Source organism: Mastigoproctus giganteus, chromosome 12 (genome assembly GCF_048544385.1).
Source record: "Mastigoproctus giganteus isolate SK-2022 chromosome 12, ASM4854438v1, whole genome shotgun sequence".
Taxonomy (NCBI): domain Eukaryota; kingdom Metazoa; phylum Arthropoda; class Arachnida; order Uropygi; family Thelyphonidae; genus Mastigoproctus; species Mastigoproctus giganteus.
Window position 1 is genome coordinate 131,114,889 of NC_143586.1, and position 24,820 is coordinate 131,139,708.

A 24,820-nucleotide genomic window follows, 5' to 3' on the forward strand; every position below is an offset into this window, starting at 1 on the left:
AGCAACAGCCTTGGACCTCTGAGTGTTATGTTGTGCTGTTTTCACGGTTTGGATATTTAGGTTTGATCTGTTACTCCCCATATTCTATTCTTGATTGTTGAGTGCTTCCGGCTTTGAGATAAACTGGGCAACTGCTGTCACGGAGTGAATGGTTGGCTGGCACCTTTAGGGCCTTGCAATTGGCACATGTGGAAGGTTGAGACTTTTTTGGGCATGTAGCGTACTCATGCCCCATTTTGGCACAGTGGCCACAGGTGTGCATGGTGTGGGCAAAATGGCAGCACCTGAAACATTTGGGGAGGGCTACATGCTTCCTAAAGCGGTGGCTGCCCCAGTTGATGTAAATTCTTGTTTGCTGGGAGAGGATCTTCCAGGCCTTGGGTGATAGCTCAAAGACCCAGTTAGTGGTGTGCCCAGCTCTGGTTTTTGTTTGGAATTTAGGGATTATGTGAGAAGTCAGTTCTTCATCTGGGAGTTCCTTTTTTAAGTTTCTGTGGAAAATTTCGCTTTGCAAGTCCTCTGGAGGCAGATCCTTGTCCATGCCTAGTACCAGTATACAAAGGTCCCTTTGTCTGTGGGGGGGCTCGGCCAGGAGTCCCAGTGATGGTATTTTAGGGTTCTTAACAATCAGTTCAGCATCCTCTTTTGTGGCTGTTTCTACAATTACTCCTGTATTTCACATTTTGCTAATTGACTTGATTTTAGTGTTCTTTAAGTCATCTGTCAAGGAGTCCAATGGTCTTCTTGACCTCCTCACTGGACATACGACCTTCATTGGTAAGGGGTTTAAGTACAACTAGGTTAGGTCTGGGTGATAGCGTTTTCTTCAGTGTAGTACGTAGGTTGGCACCCGAATTGTTTGTCTGGTAGCCCAGCTCCGGGGATTCAGGAATAAAGTCCGGTGGCGGCTTCCTCAGCACTTGGGCATGTGTGGAGTTGCACTATCGCATTTGTTTTACTCCACAGTCAGTGTAGGCTTCCAATTTTGCAGTTGCCTTTTCGCTTTCCAGGTGAGTCTGGATAAGTAGTGATTCCAGCTTATTCCATAGGGTGACGATTTCTGCCCTAAAGAGTGTTGTAAATGTTGTAACTCTCTTAGTTGACTCTTTGAGCAAGTTCTCCAGTGCTACTTTGAGTTGTAGCGATTGTTGGATAACTGTCCCCTCGGGCATGTTGGGGTCAAGGGGGAGGTCAGGTTGTCTCGTCTGTGTACTCGGTTTGGGAGAGGGGTGTTCCATGTTCCCTCTGTTTTGAGATTTTGACCTGGTTTCCCGGTCAAATTTGGTACCGATTGGTTTTTTGTTCTTAATGTGGGGTTTGAGATCCCCTCATGTTCTTCATGTTGCTCTGCTATTTTAGGGTTATCGGTCACTGGGGCAGGGTTGTGTTTGCAGCTGATTTCCTCGATTTACCCTCCATTTTGAGCATATACGGATTGGCGAGTTCACTGCGGATGAGCGAGTGGCAAGACAGTCTCACAGGAGCTCAGAAAATGAGGGCAAATGATACCCACTGCAAGTTAGTAGGTGAATCAACTTATGAAGTGCTACACAAGAACAGCTACCACCAATAGGATTGACAATATAAGTCACATGCTATTTGCCCTGGGATGACATCCATATGGTCATTATTAGTATTAGTATTATTAGTATTAGTAACGGCCGCATGGTGCAAGAAAGCCTATGGCTTATGCTGCACCAGCCAAAAAAAAATAAATAAAAAAATAAATCCGAACAAAACAATAATAAAAACAAAAAAATAAAAATAAATAACTAAATAATAATAATTAATAAAATAAAAAATAATAAAAAGGAAATTAAACCTATCATCCTATGTGCTTCCCTTACCCGAAAGTACTATCCAGATGACCTTTGAATTTCCCCAAACTCTCGGCCTCTACCACCCATGAAGGCAGCTTATTCCAGTAATTTATAACTCGCTGGCTAAAATAGAACTTCCTGCAATCCAATCTAAACATTTCCCCCCGTAACTTGAATTTATGTCCCCTAGTTCTAGCATCATTTATAATCTTGAAAATTTTGTCCTCATTCATTTTACTGATGCCTCTCAGAGCCTTAAACACCTCAATCAAATCTCCTCTAAGGTGTCTAGTTTCCAAACTCTGCAACCCACATATTCGAAGTCTTTCTTCATAAGGACGCCCTTTTGCCGATCTCACCAGGCGAGTTACCCTTCTTTGCACCCTTTCAAGAAGCTCGATGTCTTTCTTTAGGTGCGGTCTCCATACTTGAACACAGTATTCCAAGTGTGGTCTAACATAAGCCTTATATAATGGGATTATCACGTCCCTATCTCTACTTGCAAAAGTTCAATAGATCATTGATAGGACACCATGGGCCTTCCTTGCAACCTGTTTACAATGCTCAGAGAATTTCATGTCTGACCGTATCGTAACACCCAAGTCCCTTTCCTCCAGTACTGGCTTTAGTTGAACTCCACCAAGTGAATAAGTTTTTTTGGGATTACTGTTTCCCAGGTGTAATACCTTACACTTTGTTGGATTAAAGCACAGCTGCATTTTTCTGACCATTCCTGAAGTCTATCTAGGTCTCTCTGAAGAAGCTCAGCTTGACAGTGATCATTAACTACTCTCCCAATTTTAACATCATCTGCAAATTTAGACATCACGCCCTCTATCCCTTCATCAATGTCGTTTATGAAAATTAAAAACAACAGTGGTCCTAATACTGATCCTTGGGGAACCCCACTTCTTACATCAACCCAATCTGAGGAATAGCCATTTATCACAACCCTCTGCCTCCTGCCCTGAAGCCATCCTTCTATCCATCTAAGGATTTTCCCAGTGATTCCAACCTGTTCCAGCTTATAAAGCAACCGCTCATGTGGGACTGAGTCAAAAGCTTTGCTGAAATCTAAATAAACAATGTCGAAATTATTCCCTAAATCCAGCTCGTGAGTGACCCTTTCGAAATAGCGAACCAGATTTGTTAAACATGATTTTCCCTTTACGAAACCATGCTGAGTATCCTTGAGAATTTCAATTCGATCCAAATGATCCTGAATTCCACCCTTGATCATTGCCTCCATGATTTTCCCTACTACTGAAGTCAGACTGACAGGTCGATAATTTCCAACTTCACTTTTAGAGCCACCCTTATGTATGGGAGATACATTTGCACTTTTCCAATCCAAGGGAATCTCCCCAGAGTCTAATGATGCTCGCATAATTAGCCTCAATGGTTCAATGCACTCGCTTGCCGCCTCTCTTAAGATTATAGGGTATATTCCATCAACTCCAGGAGCCTTACTGGTCTGTAGGCTCGAAAGTTTTTTCATTAAATAATCTTGGGAAATTTCAATATCATTAATTACATATTTTTTAACTTCGCTCCCACAATTTCCCTTTGCCACAAAAGGCTTTTCATTTGTAAATATCGATGCAAAATAACTGTTGAGTTCATCTGCAACGGCAGCTGGTGTATTTATTACTATCCCCTTTCCCTTACATAAAGGTCCGATCTGGTTTGTCCTGCTCTTCTTGGCATTTATATATGTGAAGAATTCTTTATCCCCCCTCTTTGCTCTGTTTGCTAGTGATTTCTCATAAACTGCCTTTGCCTGTCGAACCTTTTCTGTGGCTCTATTACACATCACCTTGTAGCTGTTATAGGCTTCAGTACTTTTTATTGTTCTGTAACCTTTCCATGCCACCTTTTTCTGCTCAAGTAATGCGGCAACTTCACTAGTCATCCAACTTGGAACCCTCCTCGTGGAGTATTTTTTTAATGGTATATACGCATTCAAGGCATCTGTGATTAATGTTTTAAAAGCGTACCACAGTTCAATCGTATTCATTCTCTGCGCGATATCTACCCAGTTAATAGAGGCCATGTAGTACCTTAAGGCATCGTAGTTTCCTTTTCTGAAATTAAAACCCATTCCTTTGCCTTTTACTTCTGCTACCTCTCTCGTCATCATCCACCGTAGAACTCCGTGATCACTTCCTGCTACTGGTTCCTCTACTGTCAGCCCTGTTATGTCATCTGATTCATGTGTGATGATGAGGTCTAGGATATTCTTTTCTCTAGTATTTTCCCTGACATGTTGATACAAATAACAGTCATCTAGTTGATTTAAAAATTTTGTTCCCCATGTCGAGTTTCCTTCCCATTTACTCCAATCAATTAGAGGCAGATTGAAATCACCCATAATAAGGCATTGACGCTTACTTGCCCATTCCATTTGCATGTAGAGGCTTTTGTCATAATCTTCACAATCACCTGGTCTGTAGATTACTCCTACTCGCATTATACCTTTGTTTCCAACTATCTCACACCATACAGTCTCTATACTAGCATGTGAAACGTCTGAATCCGGGAAAGCTATCGTCACACTCAGGCTGCTTCTGATAAGAAGCATTACCCCACCACACCTTCTATCTAACCTATCCTTCCTAAATACATTATACAAGCCGTACTGAAACTCATCATCCCCAATTTCCGGGTGGCACCACGTCTCTGTAAGCCCTATTATGTCCGCGTTACTTGTTTTAACCAGCAGTTCGAATTCGCTCATTTTATTGACGACACTTCTAACGTTACTGTATAAACAATTAAGATTTACTGTTCTTGTATATTTAACAACCCTAACACAACCCTTGAAGTTTTTTAGGCTCTCTTCCCTGGCATTAGCTACCCGCCCACGTGAAACGTTTGTGCCCCCAGAACATCTAGATAATACGTCCAGTTGGGGTAACAGATAAGAACTCTTGAGGTATGTGCAAGAGTTACTTTGACCAATATTATCAGATAAACGCATGTCAGTATTACCCACATCCCCCCTAACTAGCAGTTTCCCTGAACCTTTAAGGTATCCTCAATAATACTGGCAAAAACTTTTGCACCACCTTTGTTTAAGTGTATCCCGTCTCTACAAAACAAATTCCTTCTACCTACAAGTGTGGGCCATGCTGATAGAAATTTACCCCCTAAAGCCTTGCAGATTCCTTCAAGTCTTGAGTTAATCCACAAGGCTTTTAACATATAATCCCTCCTATCGTGTCTGTCCAGAATTGCAGACACATAGACATTATGGCCTAGCTCGCGACATTTCCTCAGCATGGTTCTGTAATGGTATTAAGTTAGACCAGTGATTATTATTTATAGCTTGCAAAATTATTTATATCAAGTGGCACAATTCTAATTTCTGCTGAAACTGTGGGGGCAAAATTAACCGTTCACATCCAGTATCCTGGCACAGTGCAAATGTGTCGCCGACAACTTCCTTGTCACAAGAGAAACTGTATTTGTCGTAATGCAGAGGCACACGACATTCAGTAACATCTTTTAAGTTTTTGTTTTCTCATTTGAGTGTAGTAGGGAGATGAATGCTGTGAGAAGCAGGTGGTCGTGAGAGGGCAATTACTGCCAGAAGCGTAGAGTGCGACTAGGTATCGCTCACTAAAGGGAAGTTTAAGCAACAAGTGACCTTCAACTATGATTGCACTCACACAAGGGGTCACCCTCCCCAGTCAGTAGTGCAGTTCAACCGTGGTAGCAACAGATTTATGTGTTCGCCACACTCTCCAATTCTAGAACAATGCCGCTAAGGTGGGCAGACACATTGTTACTAGCGTTGGATACGAACAAGTTGAAATGCATGAAAATGGCCCAGAAAAACGAAAAACTTATCTCACCACTGAATTCCTTTTCCTTAAGATCCCTTGCATGGCACAAATCCAAAAGCTGGCACTATTTTAAACTGATTAAAACTATATCAATATGCATGGAGCGATTTACAGCACGTGTTACCAAGAAGGCAGCCATTTTAACTCCTGATGTTTAGGTAGGTGGTAGATGTCAGAGTGCCCAGCACGTGGATGACTGAACCCACGGTATCCCAGCAGAACATCGCCCAAAGCAGGACACTGCCGCTGCTGGCCTGTTTTCATCCCATGGTGCATCCAGGCGCCATCACTTCCCCATGTAAATGACACACACGTACCCGGCCTTCCACGGGGGTGCAACCAGAAACGTGATTCATCGGACCAGACGACCTTCTTCCAATCACTCAGGGTCCAGTTTCGATGCTCGCATGCCTATTTATTGTAGGCGCTGTCACAGGTGAACCGTGGTTAGCATGGACACTCATAGTGGCCTGCGGCTATGCAGCGCCAGCAGGGTTCGATGTACTGTGTGTTGTGACACATTACTCCCTTAACCAGTATTCCAATTAATGGCGAGTTGTGCCACAGTTGCCCTTCTGTTGCCACGTACCATCTGGGAGAGCCTTCACTCACCTCGAGCATTGATGAGCTATGGTCGTCCAACACCTTGCCAGCGGTTCCTGGGTTCCCCCTCCTCGGACCACTTTTGGTAGGTACCAACCGTGGCTGACCATGAGCATCCCACCAGCCATGCCGTTTCGGATATGCTCTGAACCGGTCATCTGTCCATTACAATTTGGCCTTTGTTAAACTTGCTTAAGTCCACTGCCTTTCCCATCTGAAGAACAAGAGTAACACTGATTAACGGAGCTCAGTATCAGGTGTTTTTTATACCGTGTCCCAACCTGCGCATGCACCGTAGTTCACCTGCATTTGCTTCGATTTGCATAACCACTCGCTGGTCATAAAGTTTTGGCTCATTGGTTTATATTATGTGGTGTGGCCTGACCAATGCCTGTATAAGGCATTGGTCAGGCCACACCTTGAGTACTGTATACAGGTCTGGAGGCCTCATTTCAAGAAGGATGTAGAGCTGCTCGAACGAGTACAGAGAAGGGCAACAAGATTAGTGAATGGAACAAAGGGTTGCTGTTACGAAGAAAGGCTTAAGGTTTGCAAATTACAGAGCCTGGAGACTAGGCATCGGCGAGGTGATCTGATAGAGGTGTATAAGGCTTTGAATGGCTTGAGCATGCTCAATGCCGATGGGATTCGTCCTCTTGCTCAGAATAATCACCTGAGAGGGCATAAATTCAAATTGAGGAAGGACGGATGTCGGATAGATGTGCGGAAATTTGCCTTTAGCCAGCGGGCAGTTGGTTTGTGGAATAGACTCCCATCGCTTGTTGTTGAAGTTGATAGCCTAAATAAATTTAAGGCTCAGCTGGACAGGTATTTCGAACGAACGGAGGGGTGAAATGGGAGTAGTGGTTGTTTTTTTTTTTTTTTTGGCTGATGCTGAATAAGCTTGCTTTCTTGCATCATATGCCTCTACTAATGCTAATGCTAATATTAGCATGTGAAATGTCTGAATCCAGGTAAGCTTTCATTGTGCTCTGGCTGCTCTTGATAAGAAGCATAATCCCACCACCCCTTTTATCCTCTCTGTCCTTTCTAAATGCATTGTACGTACCGTACTAAAACGTATCATCTCCTATTTCTTGTTGGCACCAGGTTTCCTTAAGCCCTATTATGTCAACGTTACTTGTCCTAACCAGTAGTTCGAATTAACTAATTTAATTGATGACACTTCCGACATTACTATATAAACCATTAAAACTTATTGTTCTTGTATAGTTAACTACCCTGGCATTGGCTGCCCTCTCATTTGAAAGGTTTTTGCACTCAGAACACCTTGCTAATACGATCTATTGCAGTAACAAACAAGAACTTTTGCAGTAAGTGCAAGCATTACTTTGACCAATATTATCAGATAAACGCTTGTCTATATTACCCTTCCCCCTCCCTCAACTAGGTCCGTGTGTGTGTGTGCGCGCGTGTGTGTGTGTGTGCGCGTGTGTGTGTGCGCGCACGTGTGTGTGTGTGCATGCGATTATAAAAATTACATTGCATTATGAAATGTATAAAAATTACATTTTATAATTATTATATGTACAGTATATAATAATTTTATTCTTTATATAGAGGTACTAAGTAAACATACACCGTTTTATAATGAAATAAACATATAAATTTTAAAAAAAATAATAAGTTTAAGTAACTTAAACCCAAATTACGTGGCACCCCTGGAATGTTGTTGCAGCACCCCGGTTGAAAACCACTGCTTTAAGGTATCCTCAGTGATACTGACAAAAACTCTTGCATCACCTTTGTTTAAATGTATCCTGTCTACAAAACAGATTCTTTTTACCAACAAGTGTGGGTCAAGCTGATAAAAATTTTCCCCCCAAAAGCCTTGCAGAATCCAAGTCTTGGGTTAATCCACAAGGCTTTCAGCATATAATCCCTCTTGTTGTGCCTGGGCAGAATTGCAGACACGTAGACATTCTGACTTAACTCACGACATTCCTTCAGCATGGTCCTGTGTTTGTCTAACAAATTATCAGATCATGTATCCATTAGTCCCCATATGAATAATAATATTCTCTTTATCCCCTTAAAATCTGACAATCTGTTGGTGACATCATTAATTGTTGCTCCCAGCAGACATACCCTGGTTCTAGTCTACCTATCCTTGTTACAAAAAATATTTCCCGTTTCCCTAACAATGAAGTCTCCTAATAGAACTATGTCCATTTGAACCTGAGCAGTTTGCACTTGGTTATTCTGTTCTGGGGCCGAATTGGGAGTGCATCATTGGTGGTTTACTAGAGTCCCTGACGAGTTCCCAGTTACATTATTCTCGAGGACAAGCACCCCTTTTTTTTCAGTAACTAAAATTCTTCTGGCAGTGCACCAAATTTTAACTTTAGATCAGTACACTCCATACCATGGTGACAAAGAAAAGAATCACAAGATGAGCTATAATTATCCACTAGGTCGACCTTAAAATACATGCCACAGGTTCTGCAATGAAATCATGACTCACCTGGAAATCACCATCGACTGTTTTCGTATGAGTCGTGATACGCTCCAACGAAGCATTCGAGGTGGATCTTGTCACAACCATTGTATTAAATTTACTAAATATTAAAGAAAGTAACTTTTAAAAAATTATATTTATAACATTATAAAAATTAAATTTACAAACTATTACAGAAAAAAAAAAATATATCATAATAAACGTTACAATGTATTAAAGAAATTAGCTAAATGCAATTATCTAACTTCTCTAATCACTATGCTCTCTTAATCCGCACTTAATCCCAGAACATTACAAAATCACGTCTGCTCATTATGAATGCCAACAGATTTATATATGTCATATAACTGCAACAATACAAATATTTGTCGATAATTTTTTTTTTTTTTTTTTACATTTTTGTTACATTCCATTGTTAGGTTCCCCTAAGGCCTCTGTAGCCAAGTGGTCAGGAGCAGGAGTGCAGTAGCACACGCTCTTTGAGTAGACCGGGGTTCAAGCTCCTGACTGCTGAATATGGTCGATCTGCCAACCCGCACTGGACCAGCGTGGCAGATTATGGTCCATTTCCCTCAGCATGAATTGTTGAGGAGGCTTCCATCCTGCAGTGGGTTGATAATGGCTGCACTTTACCTTTATAGATGTTTACACGTCAGTAATTTTTTAAAATAAAATTTGAGTATTCAACAATGCCAAAGTGAAGTGCAAAGTGTTCTCGAGAGTATTGAGCAACAACGAAAGCTAAAAAAATCTGAGAAAATAAAGACAAGGGTCACAAGTATCAGGTACCTCAATGGACACCGTTTTCCAGAGGCATTTAGATATGTTGCAATAGCAAGTATAAGGGATCCTCGTTATCCGAGGATAATTGGTTCCAGAAATTTTCGCTTAAAACGGGGACCAAATTTTCGTAATGTTTATTTAAATAAAACTAAATGCAACTAGGCATAATATTTTAAGATTCTGTATCTATATAATATTGGTGTAGATACACCATAGGCAACTCTTAAAGAAAAACTATGGTAGAGTGTGAAAGGCATCGTTTCATCTGTATCTCATATTGTGCTCATCCTTCACAACGAGTTGCCTATGTATTGCACTACCTCGAATAAGTAACGCTTCACTTGCAATACCAGGGTACCTGCCCACCCACCAATGAAAAGCCAACTGGCTTTGAAACGGTGCCGTCTGGATGGTGGCTACCGAGAATAAGTAACAAGTTTTCTTTATTGGTGAAGTGTTACTTATTCGAGGTAGTGCAATACATGGGCAACTCGTTATGAATGATGAGCACAATATGGGATGCAAATGAAATGTTCGTTACACTATAACTGTGGGCCCAGTTGAAGGATGCTGAATGTAATCGACTACTATTACAGAAGTTTTCCTTGAGGGATTACTATAATATGGAAGAAAGTGATTCATAATAATATCGATCACCTCTTCCATAACACCTCACATACTCCGCCTGATTGGAGAAAACCAGCAATCTGGTGGAGTACACAAGGAAGAAGCAATCATTTTACATCTACAGCCGTGAAAGTTACTGGCCGAGTCAGCTCATGCAGTGCTCTGGCTTCTCTGACAAACTACAATGGCGGCCAGTTCTGAAGTCACAGCCTACCTCCATTACAGGACAAATGTGATCCATTTGTCCTGTAACTACATCAGTTGTAAACTTCTCAGTGACCTTTGTTTTTTGTCTGAAGCGATATGCAATTCCAAATTATGGACAGTTTTTGCAGTTTAATATTGTTGTTTAAGATGTTTTTCATAGATAGGAATGTAGATCCTGAAATATCTGGTTTTGTTGTGCAACTATTATGTTAAGTTAATTAAACTTTAAAAGAATCATTTTTTCATGAATTATTTTCATTGAGAAATGAGTTTAAATTAATTACATTTGTACTCCACAATATGCTTTTACAAAGCAACACAGATGTGGCTCCTTCTGATAATTCCCGTCACCCGCACTGAGAAACATTTGAATGGGGGGAACTTCAGAACAAATAATGATGTTATTCAAGTTGTTGAGGAGTGGTTAGAGGATTAAGGCAATGATTGCTATATGAGTCTAGAAAAAATGAAGGAACGTTGCATCAAGAGTGTAGCTCTTAGATGTGATAATTGAGTAACTTGATTCATTTTTAAAAACTGCTTTGTTTTTCTTTGGTAAGCCACAGACTTTTCAAATGCCCCTTATAATTAAATAATGTAATATAATTAAATTATTTTAATATAAATAATTAATATTCAAGTATTTATAAACTAGTAAAACAAGTTGATATCAATATGAGTTTTGCTGATATCGATATAGATTTGCAGATGAAGGATGGACGGAAGTTATTTGTTGACAGGAGCTAGCATAAACAGTAGGGGGATGTATTTGTATGGAGTATGCAAACTCATATTTATATTGGTTGTTAGGAATTAAAGACTATCCCTTTCGAGTGAAACTTTTCTTTTCTTTTTTTTCTGGAATCAGCAAGCATTAATGGTGATATATTATGCTTAAAAAAAGCATGTAGGTTGTTGTTGTGTTGAAACTTTCAACTGTTTTTTGTTAATTTTAGAACATTTCAACATACAAAAAACATAATTTTATAAACACTACAAACACAGTGTGCCTACATGTCTTCAGCATTTTTTTTTTTTAATAGGATATTTGGCTGTTGATGTACTCACAGAGTTTCAGGAATTACTTAGGACTCGTTTCAGGCCAGGAGTACAACACAGGAGTTTTGCACGTACACATGCAAGTGAAACAGTGAGATGTAGAATACAGCGACACAGAGCAGCTCGGTTGGAAACTACTGATGTAAGTAAATGGATACTGTGATATGACTTGATCATAATGCTGTGTTTAGATCAGATTCTGTGCATCAAAATCATTTTATGTACTGATAATCGGTCAAGCATCTGTTAGCAATTAATAAGTCATCAACATAGGTTTTCTTTTTGTTTTAGTCAGGGAAAGTTAAATTATGATCATTGTCATCATCCAAATCTGTTATACCCAGTGGGTGTACAGGCCACTGAAATTAGCCCTTTTTGATTTCGGTGGCTTGTTACTTTGCATGGCAAAGTAAACATGTTAATCAAATTGTCAATCGCACTATATATTACATTTTGATATTTAGGAAAAGTTACACCACAAATTGAATGCAGCTTCTAAGGTACTGCTGAATGTTTCCAAGGCCAAGTGATCACTGCATACATATATGTGTTTTCTCTTCAGCATCTGATTTTTGCCTTGTTCAGTTATAAATCATAGCTCTGCTTACTTAAAAGTACTATGAAGCCTGAAAAAAAGAAAGCATCATTTTCTTTAATTTCATTTATTTCTAATAACTCTACTAACCACTAACTGTGCATGAACACTAAGTAGCTGCTCTTCTGCTTCCCCATAAACAGAACTGGTAACCTTGTGAAAAAGATAATCCCCAGGAGCAGAAGAAGAAAAAAGGTAAAATGAAACATATGTGCCATTAGGCTTTCAGGGCTTGTTAAACCATAGACCACTGTAAAACTGATTGCAACATTACTCAGCCTAAGCACTTGGAAAAGAACATACATTGACAATATCTTTCCTTCCACATTGTACTAATCAAGTCTGTGATTACACTCTACATTTGTAATACAGTGATATTTAGAAAATGGTGCTGGATTACTTAAAAATGCTGGTAAGATTACAGCCGGGTATTTGCTGTTAGCAACCACATTCAGAATTACTGTTGCAACCTATATCATTTGAAGGAATCTCTGTTAAATTCTCACCCCATACAACCCTAAATATATAAAGATCAGAAATCCATGCAGGCCAAGAGAATTTATGACATGGAGAGATGATAATCTGATTCCAACATATAGCATAATGCTGACCTTTAATGCAGCAAACTTGTCAAGTACTGTAAAAACCGGATTATCTTGGCTTATATTTCTGTCTTTATATCCCAAATCTCCTTTGATTCTATAAATGCCAGTAATTCTAATGTACTCAAACTTGCAAAGGAAACACAGTTTCTCCAAAAGTATGGATCTGAGGATCACAGATTGCCTTGCAATATCATCACATTTCCCTAATTGCAGAGCAAATCTGGAGATTTGCTCTGCAATTACGGAAATTGCAGAACAAATTTCCCTAATTGCAGATTAGGGAAATTTTCCCTGCAATTTCCTCTGCAGCAAATTGCAGAGGAAATTGCAGGCAATTACTCCAGAAATTACAACCTCTGGAAACTTAGGAAAATAAAAAAAATATATAAAGTAGAACATAAAATGACTTATCAAGACTACAAATGATGCAAGATACAACAAAACATGCATAGGCAGCTGTTGTCATTCACAAAATTTATTCTGTTTCTGAAGTTAATATGGACGCCCAGTCTTTCCTAATAAAGTAAAATCAAAAATAGATTGCCATTAATCATCTGTCTTCAAAAAGGAAACACCATTTTTCTTCAAAAACAAAAGAGTGTTGAGTATCTTAAATTGGAACTGTCTAAAACTATGTACTAATACAAATAAACTATGTGACCTAATTTTTAATTTTGATCAACAGGCATTTGTTTATAAATCTCTTTACAAACCACATTAGAAGCCATTGCTATTTGAATAGTACTTGGAATAAAATTATCACTTGTCTCTCCATATATCTGCCACCAAATATGTACACAGAGTGGACAGAAATCTGGGATACCTACCTAGTGACGGATAGGCCCACCTTTCGTCTGGATAAGGTCAGTCACATGACAAGGCATTGAGTCCACTAGTTCAAAAGCATTCCACATGTATTTCCATCCGTGCTTGCTGCACCGCTGTCTGTTATTCCTTCACATTCCTGGGTGGAGGATCCAAAGCTTGAACAGACCTTTCCACAGCATCCGAAAAATGTTCCACAGGGTTCATGTCCGGTGAACGGGGAGGCCCTTCATGGTGGTAAAATCAGACTGCTCTTTGAACCATGCTCTAGTCACTACGGCTCTGTGAGGAGGCTCATTGTCCTGCTGGAAGAGTCCATTGTCCTGTGGGTGCATAATGACTATGACGGGATGCAGATGGTCTGCAAGGATGGACCGTTCAGCAATGCATCAAGACGTACCAGAGGTCCGAACATGTGCCAGTTGAACACACCCTACACCATTACCGACCATCCACCTGCCTGAACAGATCCTTGTTGACATGACGGGTGCATAGCTTCGTGCAGTTTTCCCCAGATACACACTCTCCAGTCCACTTGAAATAACTGGAAACGGGACTCATCAGACCAGGAGACCTGTCTCCAATCATCCAAGGTCATGTGTCATGGTGTTATCAATAGGACTCTGGTGAGTCAGCAGCTACTATAACCTATTGTGGCTAATGATTGCCTGGTAGTCTTGGTGGAGACATTTCTGGCACCTCCCTCGTTGAAGTCGCAGTGATTTTTTTTTTTTTTTTTTTTATGAAAACCCCAAACACGAAAGGTATCAAAACCTCTAGTACTTTTACCGTGGATGGGTTGAAGGAGAAGTATGGGGGGAGGGGGGGTGCCGGAAACTTTGCTCTAGAGACTAAACATGGGCTTCACCACTTCAAGCCTCCAATAAGCAAAGTGGTGGTATTTCACCAGTTGATAAAGTCATCTACCACCTACAGTACTACTGTCGCTCTCCAGTTGGCTGAAACAATGCGAGACAGACTTCGACGGCCACATTCATCCACCACTTTCTCCGCCCACAGCACTGTCCACGATCCGGAAATGGCATTTTCCCGATACACTCTTGATACTGTTGAACAGGGATAGTGCAATTTCTGTACTGCCTCTGCAATAGAGTGACCCATGTGTTGGGCACCCACTATCAACCCTCTTTCAAAGTCGGTTAACATTTATCCATACTGACATCGAATTACTGTCTATGTGAATGCAGTGGTGCACTGTACCTATATACCTGCCAAGCGGTGGGTTCATCCACCTTTTGGGGTGGACAAACCCACCGAGAGGGGGTGACAGTGTCGCATTTCCCGGGAACCAGGTATCTTTTGAATTCTGTCATTTCAATGTACTTAAAGACTGATGTTCTCGTATCACCGACTCCATCTCCTTTATGCTTGTTGGGTGACTTTAATAGACATCGTTTTGTGGGGATCTTCACAAATAAATGAAAGAGGGTGGCTAGTAGAACATCTCTGCATACTCATGCATTTTTCCACAGGAAAAAACTTCTGCCATATATTTTTTTATCTGCTTTCCTACTCTATACCCATTATAAATTATAAATTATACCCATTATAAAGTGAGGGAGTACTGGATAATCTGCATAATATTGATCACTAAATCAGATTATACACCTTTGTATGCAAATGAAAATAACACAAATATTACTAGGAACCACTAATATCATCATTGAAACAGCCTCAAACAGAACAGAAACCAAAAACTTTTAGAAATGGGCATTTAATCAGTGGCCATTGTAACATTCATTAATATTACTACTGATCTCAATAAATATATATAAAATAATAAAGATGCAATGAAATTACGAAAGTCTTATCAAACAGGAATGAGCTGTTAGAGTTTATGCAAAAATTTATAAAATATATATAAGACTAGGTTATGGATCCAGGTACTACAGTAAATGCAGAAAGGACCGGCAACCATAATGAATAATAGGCAAAAGGGTAAATATCAGTATATTTGTGTATATGGTAGGGGAGTTAAGCTATCAGGTGTAATAACCATGGAAGAATAGGAAGAACCTGTAAGTAAAAAATCAATTTAACTGAAATAAAAATAAAATGCAATTAATAATTATTGTAAGCACCTAACGCTGTGGGTCCTAGGACTTTAACCACTTCATCAAGGGGTCGGCAGCGAAAATCGTAGGAGCCACAGCAATATGTATATGTGTATTTTTATCTTTCATATTTTGATTTTAATTTCTTTAACATTGCCACTATTCACTTAAACATATGAGGCAATTTTCCAGTCATCCCTCCAGGGACCATCTGTGGTATGGGCTTGCAACCCCGGACTGCCCAAGCACTACTTTATTCACCTCCATTTCTGTTACTTTCTGCTTTTCTTCTTACTACATTTTATTTCTCGTGAGCAATTAGGCTCCTTGAGGTTGTCACAGACATTCTCTCAGATATGCCAGACAAGCTGTACTTGCTATCTGGGAGTCTAAACGCTGATGGAACTGATATTCGGGTGACACTCAAGTCAAGTGGACCCAATTTTGGCGAAGTCTGGACGGTCTGTGACAGCCTAATCCTCTGCTTGCACCTTCATGATGGTGGAACTGTTAGTAATCCTGGGTATAACCTCCATGCACAAGTACATGGTGGGTGACCACCCAGGTGTGAACCAACGTAAGCAGGGGTCGAGGTGTGGTGCCCACACCACATGGAGGAATGTCGCCCCTCTATGTTACCAGGCAGTACTAGGTGGTAGATGACTCTCATCAACCGGTGAAATACCACCACTTTGCTTATTGGAGGCTTGAAGTGGTAGAACCCATGTTTAGTCTCTAGAGCAAAGTTCCGGTCAACCCTTCCCTATCTCTTCCATCATGCAGTATGATTGATGACTTCTGAGGTTATGATGAACGTTGTGGCGAGATCCAATATTCCTTACATTTCGAGGGTACAGCTCTAAAAGGGTGTTCGCAGGCCGGCCGCTAGTTAGTACACTGGACCGAACCTATTGGTAACTCTTTGGAGGCTTCCGGATCAGCTAGTGTATAATCTTGCTACCTCTACTCTGCCAGATAGTGACTGGAGGGAGTCCGAGTAGTGTGTATGCTGGGAGCATTGTCGAGGCCACGTTATGTCAAGGATCTGGGTATATTCTTACCACATGTACACCATATCCTAAAATTTCATTACTTCATACAGCATGTCTCACCCACTTTTTCTTACTATTGAATACACCATGAATTGTCAAACTAATAGAGCAAGCTTATCTGCGAAAAGATCTAAACCTCCCAAGGACTTCCTAATTCATTTCACAAATATACGTGGTCTCAATTCTAATCTCAACGATGTCCATTTCCACTTGCAGTCCGCCAAACCCCATGTACTTTTTCGACAGAATCTCAGTTATCGGTTGATTCAACTACTGCTCATCTCAGATGCCCAAATTATTCGTGTATGATTCCTTTCGCCTCAAAGGTGGTACTTGTGCATATGTCCGTTCTGATATTCCCTGTCAGAGACTTGACAATTTGGAATCTCCTCTCTTTGATCTTCTCTGGCCTAAAATCTCTCTACCTTATTGTGTCAAATTCATCTGTTGTCTACCATTCTCCCAACTCCACTAATCACTTGGAGCTCTTTGACTTTCTCTCTTTGCAACTTGACTTTCTCCAGTCCAATTTTCCTAACAGTGAGGTAATTTTCCTTGGTGATTTTAATGTTCACAACTCCAGCTGGCTTCCGTTTTCTAGTCACACCGACCCAGCAGGTCGAGATGCTGAGGCTTTTGCAATTACTAATGACCTAGCACAGATTGTTCATTTACCTACCAGAATACCAGACAATCCTAATCATACAGCCCTTGATCTTTTTCTCACAAACAACCCTTCTAAGTACACGGTCGAAGTGAGAGGTCCTTTAGGCACTTTAGATCACAGCTTGGTGATTGTCTCTTCTCCAATGGAACCTTTATCTCATGGCTATTCCCAACCTCGTGTTGTTTGGCATTACAAGAATGCAAAATGGGATGACCTGTGAGACTTCTTTTCTTCTTTTCCTTGGTCGGAATACTGTTTCAAAACTTCTGATGTCAACGTTTGCTCAGATCGTGTCAGTGAAATTATTCTTGCAGGAATCGAATCCTTTATCCCACACTCCACTTTAAAATCTCGTCCTTTATCTAAACCATGGTTTTCCAATAAATGTGCTAAGGCTGTCCAAGAGAAGAATGTTGCATATCGTAATTGGCTTGTTTCTAATTCTTCAGTTTCATTTTCTACCTACACCAAAGCTCGCAACAATTGTAAAGCAGTTATTAATTAGTCCAAACTAGAGTTTGAACAGGCTAAGAGTAGAAAACTTGCTTCTTGCCCTAATCGTAACTGAGCATTCTGGCCTCTTGCCAAAGCCATTGGTCGTAACTTTTGCCCATCTCTGCTCCCAACTCTGTCCAAACCAGATAGTTCTGTTGTCACTTCAGCTAAGGATAAAGCTGACCTGCTAGCATCCCATTTTTCTTCCAGCTCATGTATTAATGATCTTGGTAAAACACCTCCCACCATTCCCAACACGCTCCATTTAATGCCCCCTGTGGTCTTCCATCAAAAGGATATCAGAAGGATTTTGATGAATCTTAATGCTAAGAAAGCTCCAGGTCCTGATGGTATTTCTCCACTTGTCCTCAAAACCTGTGCTCCTGAACTTACTCCTATTCTTTGCCGCCTTTTTTCACTTTCTTATTCCAAAGGTGTTTTTCCCTTCTGCTTGGAAATTTGCTCATATCCAGCCAGTTCCTAAAAAGGGTGACAAATCCCTCCCATCCAATTATTGTCCCATTGCAATTACTTCTACTCTTTCTGAAGTAATGGAGAAATCAATTTACCGCCAACTCTTAAACTACCTAGAAACCTTCCGTCTGATCAATGATCGCCAGTATGGATTCTGTCAGTGTCGATCCACTGGTGATATTCTGGCTTATGTTACCCATTTATGGACTAATTCAATGGAAAGGTTCGGTGAAACACAAGTAGTTGCTCTTGACATCTCAAAGGCTTTTGATCATGTTTGGCATAAAGGTCTTCTAAACAAGCTTCCATCTTATGGTTTGCCAACTGTTTTTAGTAATTGGTTATCCAGTTTTCTCTCTGATCGCTCACCGAGGGTGATGGTAGATGGCTCTCTGTCTTCTAACTTCTCCACTAATGCCGGTGTCCCCCAAGATTCAGTTCTTTCCCCCACTCTTTTCCACTTGTATATCAATGACCTTCTTCCATTGACTGGAAATCCTATCCATAGCTTTGCCGATGATAGCACATTGCATTCAACTTTCCATTTTGAGAAACCTTGTCCTGCTCAATCTGCTACCAGTTCCTTAAATGCCGATCTTCAGGTAATTCTCCAGTGGGGCAAAGACAACTTAGTTGTTTTCAGCCCTTCTAAAACTCAGTCTTGTTTTATATCTTGTCTTGTATCCAACATACAGAGTGCTATAGCAAACACACATGGAGCTGTACTATCATGGAGACAACTATCAAAATGTGAGGTTAAGATAGATCAGCCCCTGCACTTTTCCCCAGCAATGAGCTCATTATACTTTATATGGCAATGTATGTGCTTGAACGTGTATAATGTGCAAATCTGCTTCTGTGTACATTTCCCCCAGATCATGATTAAACTAAATTTTTTTATATATAAAAAAAATATTTATATTGAATTTTTGAAAAAAAAAAAAAGTTGTCTAGTTATTGTGGGGCTTTTTTTTTTTTTTTTTTCTTGCATGTAAAAAGATCCCTATAAAAGTTCCTATGCACATACTATTTACAAAGATATGCAGCCTGGTCTTCCTTTTTCACCAGAGCCGCTTTTGATAAGACAGAGACATCATCATTACATGCAGTACTGTATTATGCAAAAATTCTGATTCTATAAAGAAAAATTGACATTGGCTTTAAATACTGGCAGTGCCAATAGCTGCAGCATCTGTGGTATCCAAAGCACCAGCCAGTATTTTCTTCTGATTCTTTCCTTAGAAAACATTTGCCATTCATTGAGGCTCATTTTGTTTGGTTACCTAATTTTATAATCAAACTTCAAAGATGAGGACTTTCTTTGAGTAGTGCAATTGAAGAGGTAGAGAAAATTCAGTTAGAAGTTCAATTTTCAACCATCCCTGAAGATACAAGAGAAAAAATACTAAGTAAACTGATAATGTTTTAAAAAAAAAAATTAATGAGTTTGTTAATTGGGAATGAATATGATCTTCCATATCAAATAGAGGCTTTGAAGGCTCACAGTTCAGTTACCTCCATCAATGTTGAAATTCTCTGCCTTTAAAATATATTAGACAATAAACGCTACAGATTTACAATGGACTGCAATGAAAAATAGTGATAAATTAAAATGCCTTGTAGCCCCTAGGAACTAAGTCTTTGGGATCACATCACCCACTGTCAAACCACCCAGAAGGGAAGTGTGGGGGTGTGACAGTTTAGGATGTACTCATATATGTAAATAAACCTGCATGTGTCAGCTATCAGAGAGAGTTGCATGAGCAGATGCCAAACATGTAACAGATGGGCAGTGTATGTATTAAATGAATTGCACCAGTTAAAATCAAATGTCAGAATTATATGCAGAGATCATTGTATTAATTACTGTATTTATTTTAGTTCTTAAAAAAATTTCATGATGTCTTTTAACATTGCACTCAATTAACTGCTATTTTTATTTCTTTATTCTTGTTGCATTGAAAAACAGAAGTACCCTGTAGAGATGGGGGGAAAGGCACATACATACTATATAATATGCATGTTCCTTGCCTAATAGAAAGCTGACTAGAAACCAAAATTAAACAAAACAGCATTGCTGAGAGCATTAGCAAAGGCACGTGATGCAAGAAAGCAAACTTATACAGCATCAGCCAAAAAAAAAAAAAAAAAAAAAAACGCCCTTATTTCACCCATCCACTCTCTCCAAATGTTTGTCAAGTTCTGCCTTGAATCTATTTAAGCTATCAACTTCTACAACGACAGATGGAAGTTTGTTCCAGCAATCAACCACCCGCTGGCTAAAGGCAACTACCGCACATCTATCCTACAACATCTTTCCTCAATTTGAATTTATGCCCTCTCAGATGATTACTCTGAGCAAGAGGAACAATCCCATCAGCATTGAGCATGCTCAAACCATTCAAGGCTTTATACACCTCAATCAGATCACCTCACAGGTGCCTTTGTTCCGTTCACTAATCTTGTTGCCCTTCTCTGTACTCGTTCCAACAGCTCTATATCCTTCTTAAAATGAGGTCTCCAGACCTATATACAGTACTCAAGGTGTGGCCTGACCATTGCCTTATACAAGGGGATAATCACCTCCTTATCCCTGCTGGAAAATTTTCTGTATATCATTGACAAGACACCATGAGCTACTCTTGCAGATCGTCTGCACTGCTCAGAAAACTTCATATCTGCCTGCACAATTATCCCCCAGGTCCTTTTCATTGTCTACCACTGTCAGTGTAGTACCACAGAGTTGATACATTTCTCTGGGATTACTGCATCCCATATGTAGTACTTTACATTTGTCAAAGTTAATCTTCATTTGCCGCCTCTCAGTTCATCTGCTCAACTTTTCTAGATCCTGTTGCAGCAGTGTACTGTCATTAGTGTCATTAACAATCCTGTCAACCTTCGTATCGTTTGCAAACTTGGACATTAAGCCTGATATACCATCATCAATATCATTTATAAATACAGAAAACAACGATGAACCCAACACTGAACCCTGACAGACTCCGCTAATAACATTAGTCCACGAAGAGCAGTGTCCATTGATTACCACTCTGTCTTCTCCCACTGAACCATCCCTTTATCCATAGCAGCAATTTGCCTTCAGTGCCACACTGCGCCAATTTGTGCAGCAGTCTTCCATGTGCAACAGTATCAAAGGCTTTTCTAAGATCCAAGTATATGATATCAAAATTATGTTTTGCATTGAGTTTCTTTGTGACTACATCATAGTATCCAATCAAATTAGTCAGACAAGACTTCCCTTTAACAAACCCATGCTGTGTCTGAGCTATAACTGAAGTCTTGTCTAGATGATCCTACAATGCTTTTTTAACCTGTCTCCCCCTTTGATCCGCCTTTGTGGATTGGGGTCACATTTGCACATCTCCAGTCCATGGGTACCTCCCCTGAGTCCAAGAAAGCTCTCATAATTATGGCTAAGGGTTTGCTTACTTCCTTTGCTGCCTTTAATATAACTGGATGGATTTCATCCACCCCAGTTGCCTTTCTTGTGTTTATCTTCAACAATTTCTCCTCCACTTTACTCTCAGTTATTACAAGATTATCTAGCTTACTGCCAGAGTTGAATACACCTCTGGCATTCCCCTCCCTGAATAACTCCTCGTGTGAATTTCGGTGCAAAATATTAATTTAGTTTGTTAGCTGCCTGAGCAGGATCATCGACAGTTGAACCATCGATATCAAATGGACCAATCTGATTCATCCCCTTCCTTCTAGAGTTTACATCAGTAAAGAACTCCTTGCTGTTTTTCTTTGCATCCTTTGCCAAAGATTTCTTGTAATCTGCCTTCGCCTGCCTAACCTCCTTTGTAACTTGGTTACAGACCAGCTTATATCTATCATAGGCTTCTGTGTCACCTGTTAATTTATATGTATCCCATGCATTTTTCTTCTCTGCCATATGTCTCATTATTTCATCTGACATCCATTTAGGCCTAAACCTTGAACAATATTTCTTTGTTGGAATGAAAAGTCTAGTGGCTTCCAAGATTAATTCTTTGAATGCTTCCCATTTTGAATTTGCTGTTTTTAACGTCATCAGTTGGTTCCACCGTATAGAATTTAAATAGTCTCAGACCACCGTAACCACCTTTACGAAAGCAAAAACCCTTCCCTTTACCCTTGATGGTTGTTACCTCTTTGAGTAAATCCCACTTCAACACACTGTGATCACTGCCACCTAGTGGTTCCTTTATCTGCAGATTCTTGATGCATGAAGAATCACTACTGATAATCAGATCAAGAGAATTACTCCCTCTAGTTGCCTCCCGAACATGCTGCTGTAGAAAACAATCATCCAATAAATCCACAAAAGCCTTGCTAGTGTGTGAGTGAAGAACCCACAAATTCTAGTCAATATCCAGGAAATTAAAATCCCCCATTATAAGACACTCTAATTTACTAGCCCACTATTTCTCTGCACAATTACTCATTATACTCATCAGATTCATTAAGCCTATAACCCATACCTACTCTCATTTTCCTTTCCCAGTGCTTATGTTACACCAAACAGACTCAACAGTGCATTGTCCTCCAACATTAATTGGATGCACCTCCTTAGATTTTGTTTTTCTTAACTAACAGCATAACCCCTCCTGTCCTGTCGATCCTTTCTACACTAAATTCCAGTTCTACACTTCTTATGTCTGTGTGACACCATGTCTCTGATATCCCAACAATATCTGCCTTTGATGTCTTGGCTAGCACTTCAAGCTCATCGAATTTATTAACTATACTCCTAGCATTGGTGTACATGCGAGTATACATGCACCTGTTTCTACTCTTAGTTACCCTAACACAGCCCATGTATTTACTTTTTCCACTATGACTCCCAGCAGTCCTGGAAATTCCCATTGCCTTGCTTTCCAGGCTGCTGCCCAATTGCATTTCAATAGAAGTAGTGCAAGAATCACTTTTACCTCTGCCAGTGGCTACTGTTAATCTATTAGTCCATGTAACCCCCCCCCCCAAGCTAGCAGTTTTGCGACTCACCCAACTCTGCCTCGATAGCATTAGCAAATATTCTTGCACCCTTTCTATTTAAGTGTATTCCATCCCTGTAGAAGCGTACTGTTGGTCAAGAAACAACAGTTCCTAAAGAGAAGTTTTATGAACAACACTTCACTAAACTTCAGTAAATTAGAACTGTCAACCAGACACTCCCTTTCCCATAACACCACCAAGTGGGAGGATGTAAAAAATAATATTTTTGTGGTATGCAAGACATGGTGTATGTGAAAATAGCATTTTTTACAATTATGGACACAGGAAATTTGTGCCAGTACAAACAGCTACAGAAAATTAACATGGAGATATGTAAATTACTTACAGACACGAAAAAAACTTTGCTGGCCAATAATTCCTCCATTTTCATGTTAATTACACTATTAGTCAAAATTCAATTTTTAATAGATTAATTTTGAAATTAACTTCTCTTTTACCATGTGGATAGTACATAGTTAGTTTATTAATTAAGTGCTCTTGACATAATTTCTAAACTTATTACAAAGGTAGTGTTTCAGGATCCTTGCTTCAATCCTATTGTTGGATCATACAGGACTATTAACAGCTCTTTAACCATAATTTGTCTAACTGTTCTGGGGTGTCCTGAACTAAGAGTAGTTTGTTTCAAAATTAATCTTTGGATAACCACACATAGCATCATTTACAAATTGTACAATTTTTAATAGCAAAATTAAAGAACATACCTTTGAAAGCATGCATTTTGAATTATAGTTCATTGTAAAATTGGATTGAAGAGCATTAAAAAAAATTTTTGCTGGGTCTTCCAGTCACCCAAATACTTGCTAATGAGTAACTCTTCAAAGGCATTCAGCGGAAAATAGTGCTATTCCTGGGGAACCATGCAACTCAGAGGGGGGGGGGGTCGAAATATGCAGAGTGCTATAGCAAACCCACACTGAGCTGCACTATTGTGGAGACAACTCTATTAAAATGTTATATCTATATTAAGTGTTAATATAGATATAACACTTAATCAGGGCCCTGCACCTTTCCCTGGCAATCAGCCCATTATACTTTTTATGGCAGTTTATGTACTTGAATTCGTATAATGTGCAAATAATCTGCTTCTGTGTACATTTTCCCCTAGATCATGATGGAAGTAAATTTTTTTTATTAAAAAAAAAAAAAAAAAAGTCATGTCTAGTTACTGTAGGACTTTTTTTTTTTTTATCAGGTTTTCAATTGTTTCCATAACATTTTTGGGCTGAGAGACAAAAATTAGAATAGTTTAAAAATTGAGGCAATTTTTGGGATAAATTGTTGTCTGGCTGGAAGTATTCATCAGTTGTTTCATATGAGCTTTCTCTTGACAAGCATATCTCACCAAAATCAACAATAGTAATAGTAATATTTGAACAATAGTGATATTACTTGGCCACTGGCATAAACTCAAATGTGAATGGCTGACACTGAGGTGGGATGCTTCTGGTTATATCAATTGAGAGGAGTTTTGCCATATATGGCAGTCTTCTTCTTTTCTTGTTAAAATGATTAGTTGTAAGCTCCTCTGACCTATGTACTTGTGCTGGTGTATAAACAGAACTTTTTTTAATTAAACCA

General features: G+C 39.6%; 1 protein-coding gene across 5 annotated transcripts in view; it reads left to right on the top strand.

The window, feature by feature from the left end:
• Nucleotides 1-24,820, top strand: part of LOC150077431 (uncharacterized) — a 284,193-nt gene that overhangs the window by 165,179 nt on the left and 94,194 nt on the right. For all 5 annotated transcript variants that reach the window (XM_090386306.1, XM_090386304.1, XM_090386307.1 and 2 more), the window contains one exon: nt 11,411-11,568. In XM_090386306.1, coding sequence (XP_090242432.1) covers nt 11,411-11,568 — 158 coding nt within the window. The remainder of the gene's footprint in view (nt 1-11,410; nt 11,569-24,820) is intronic.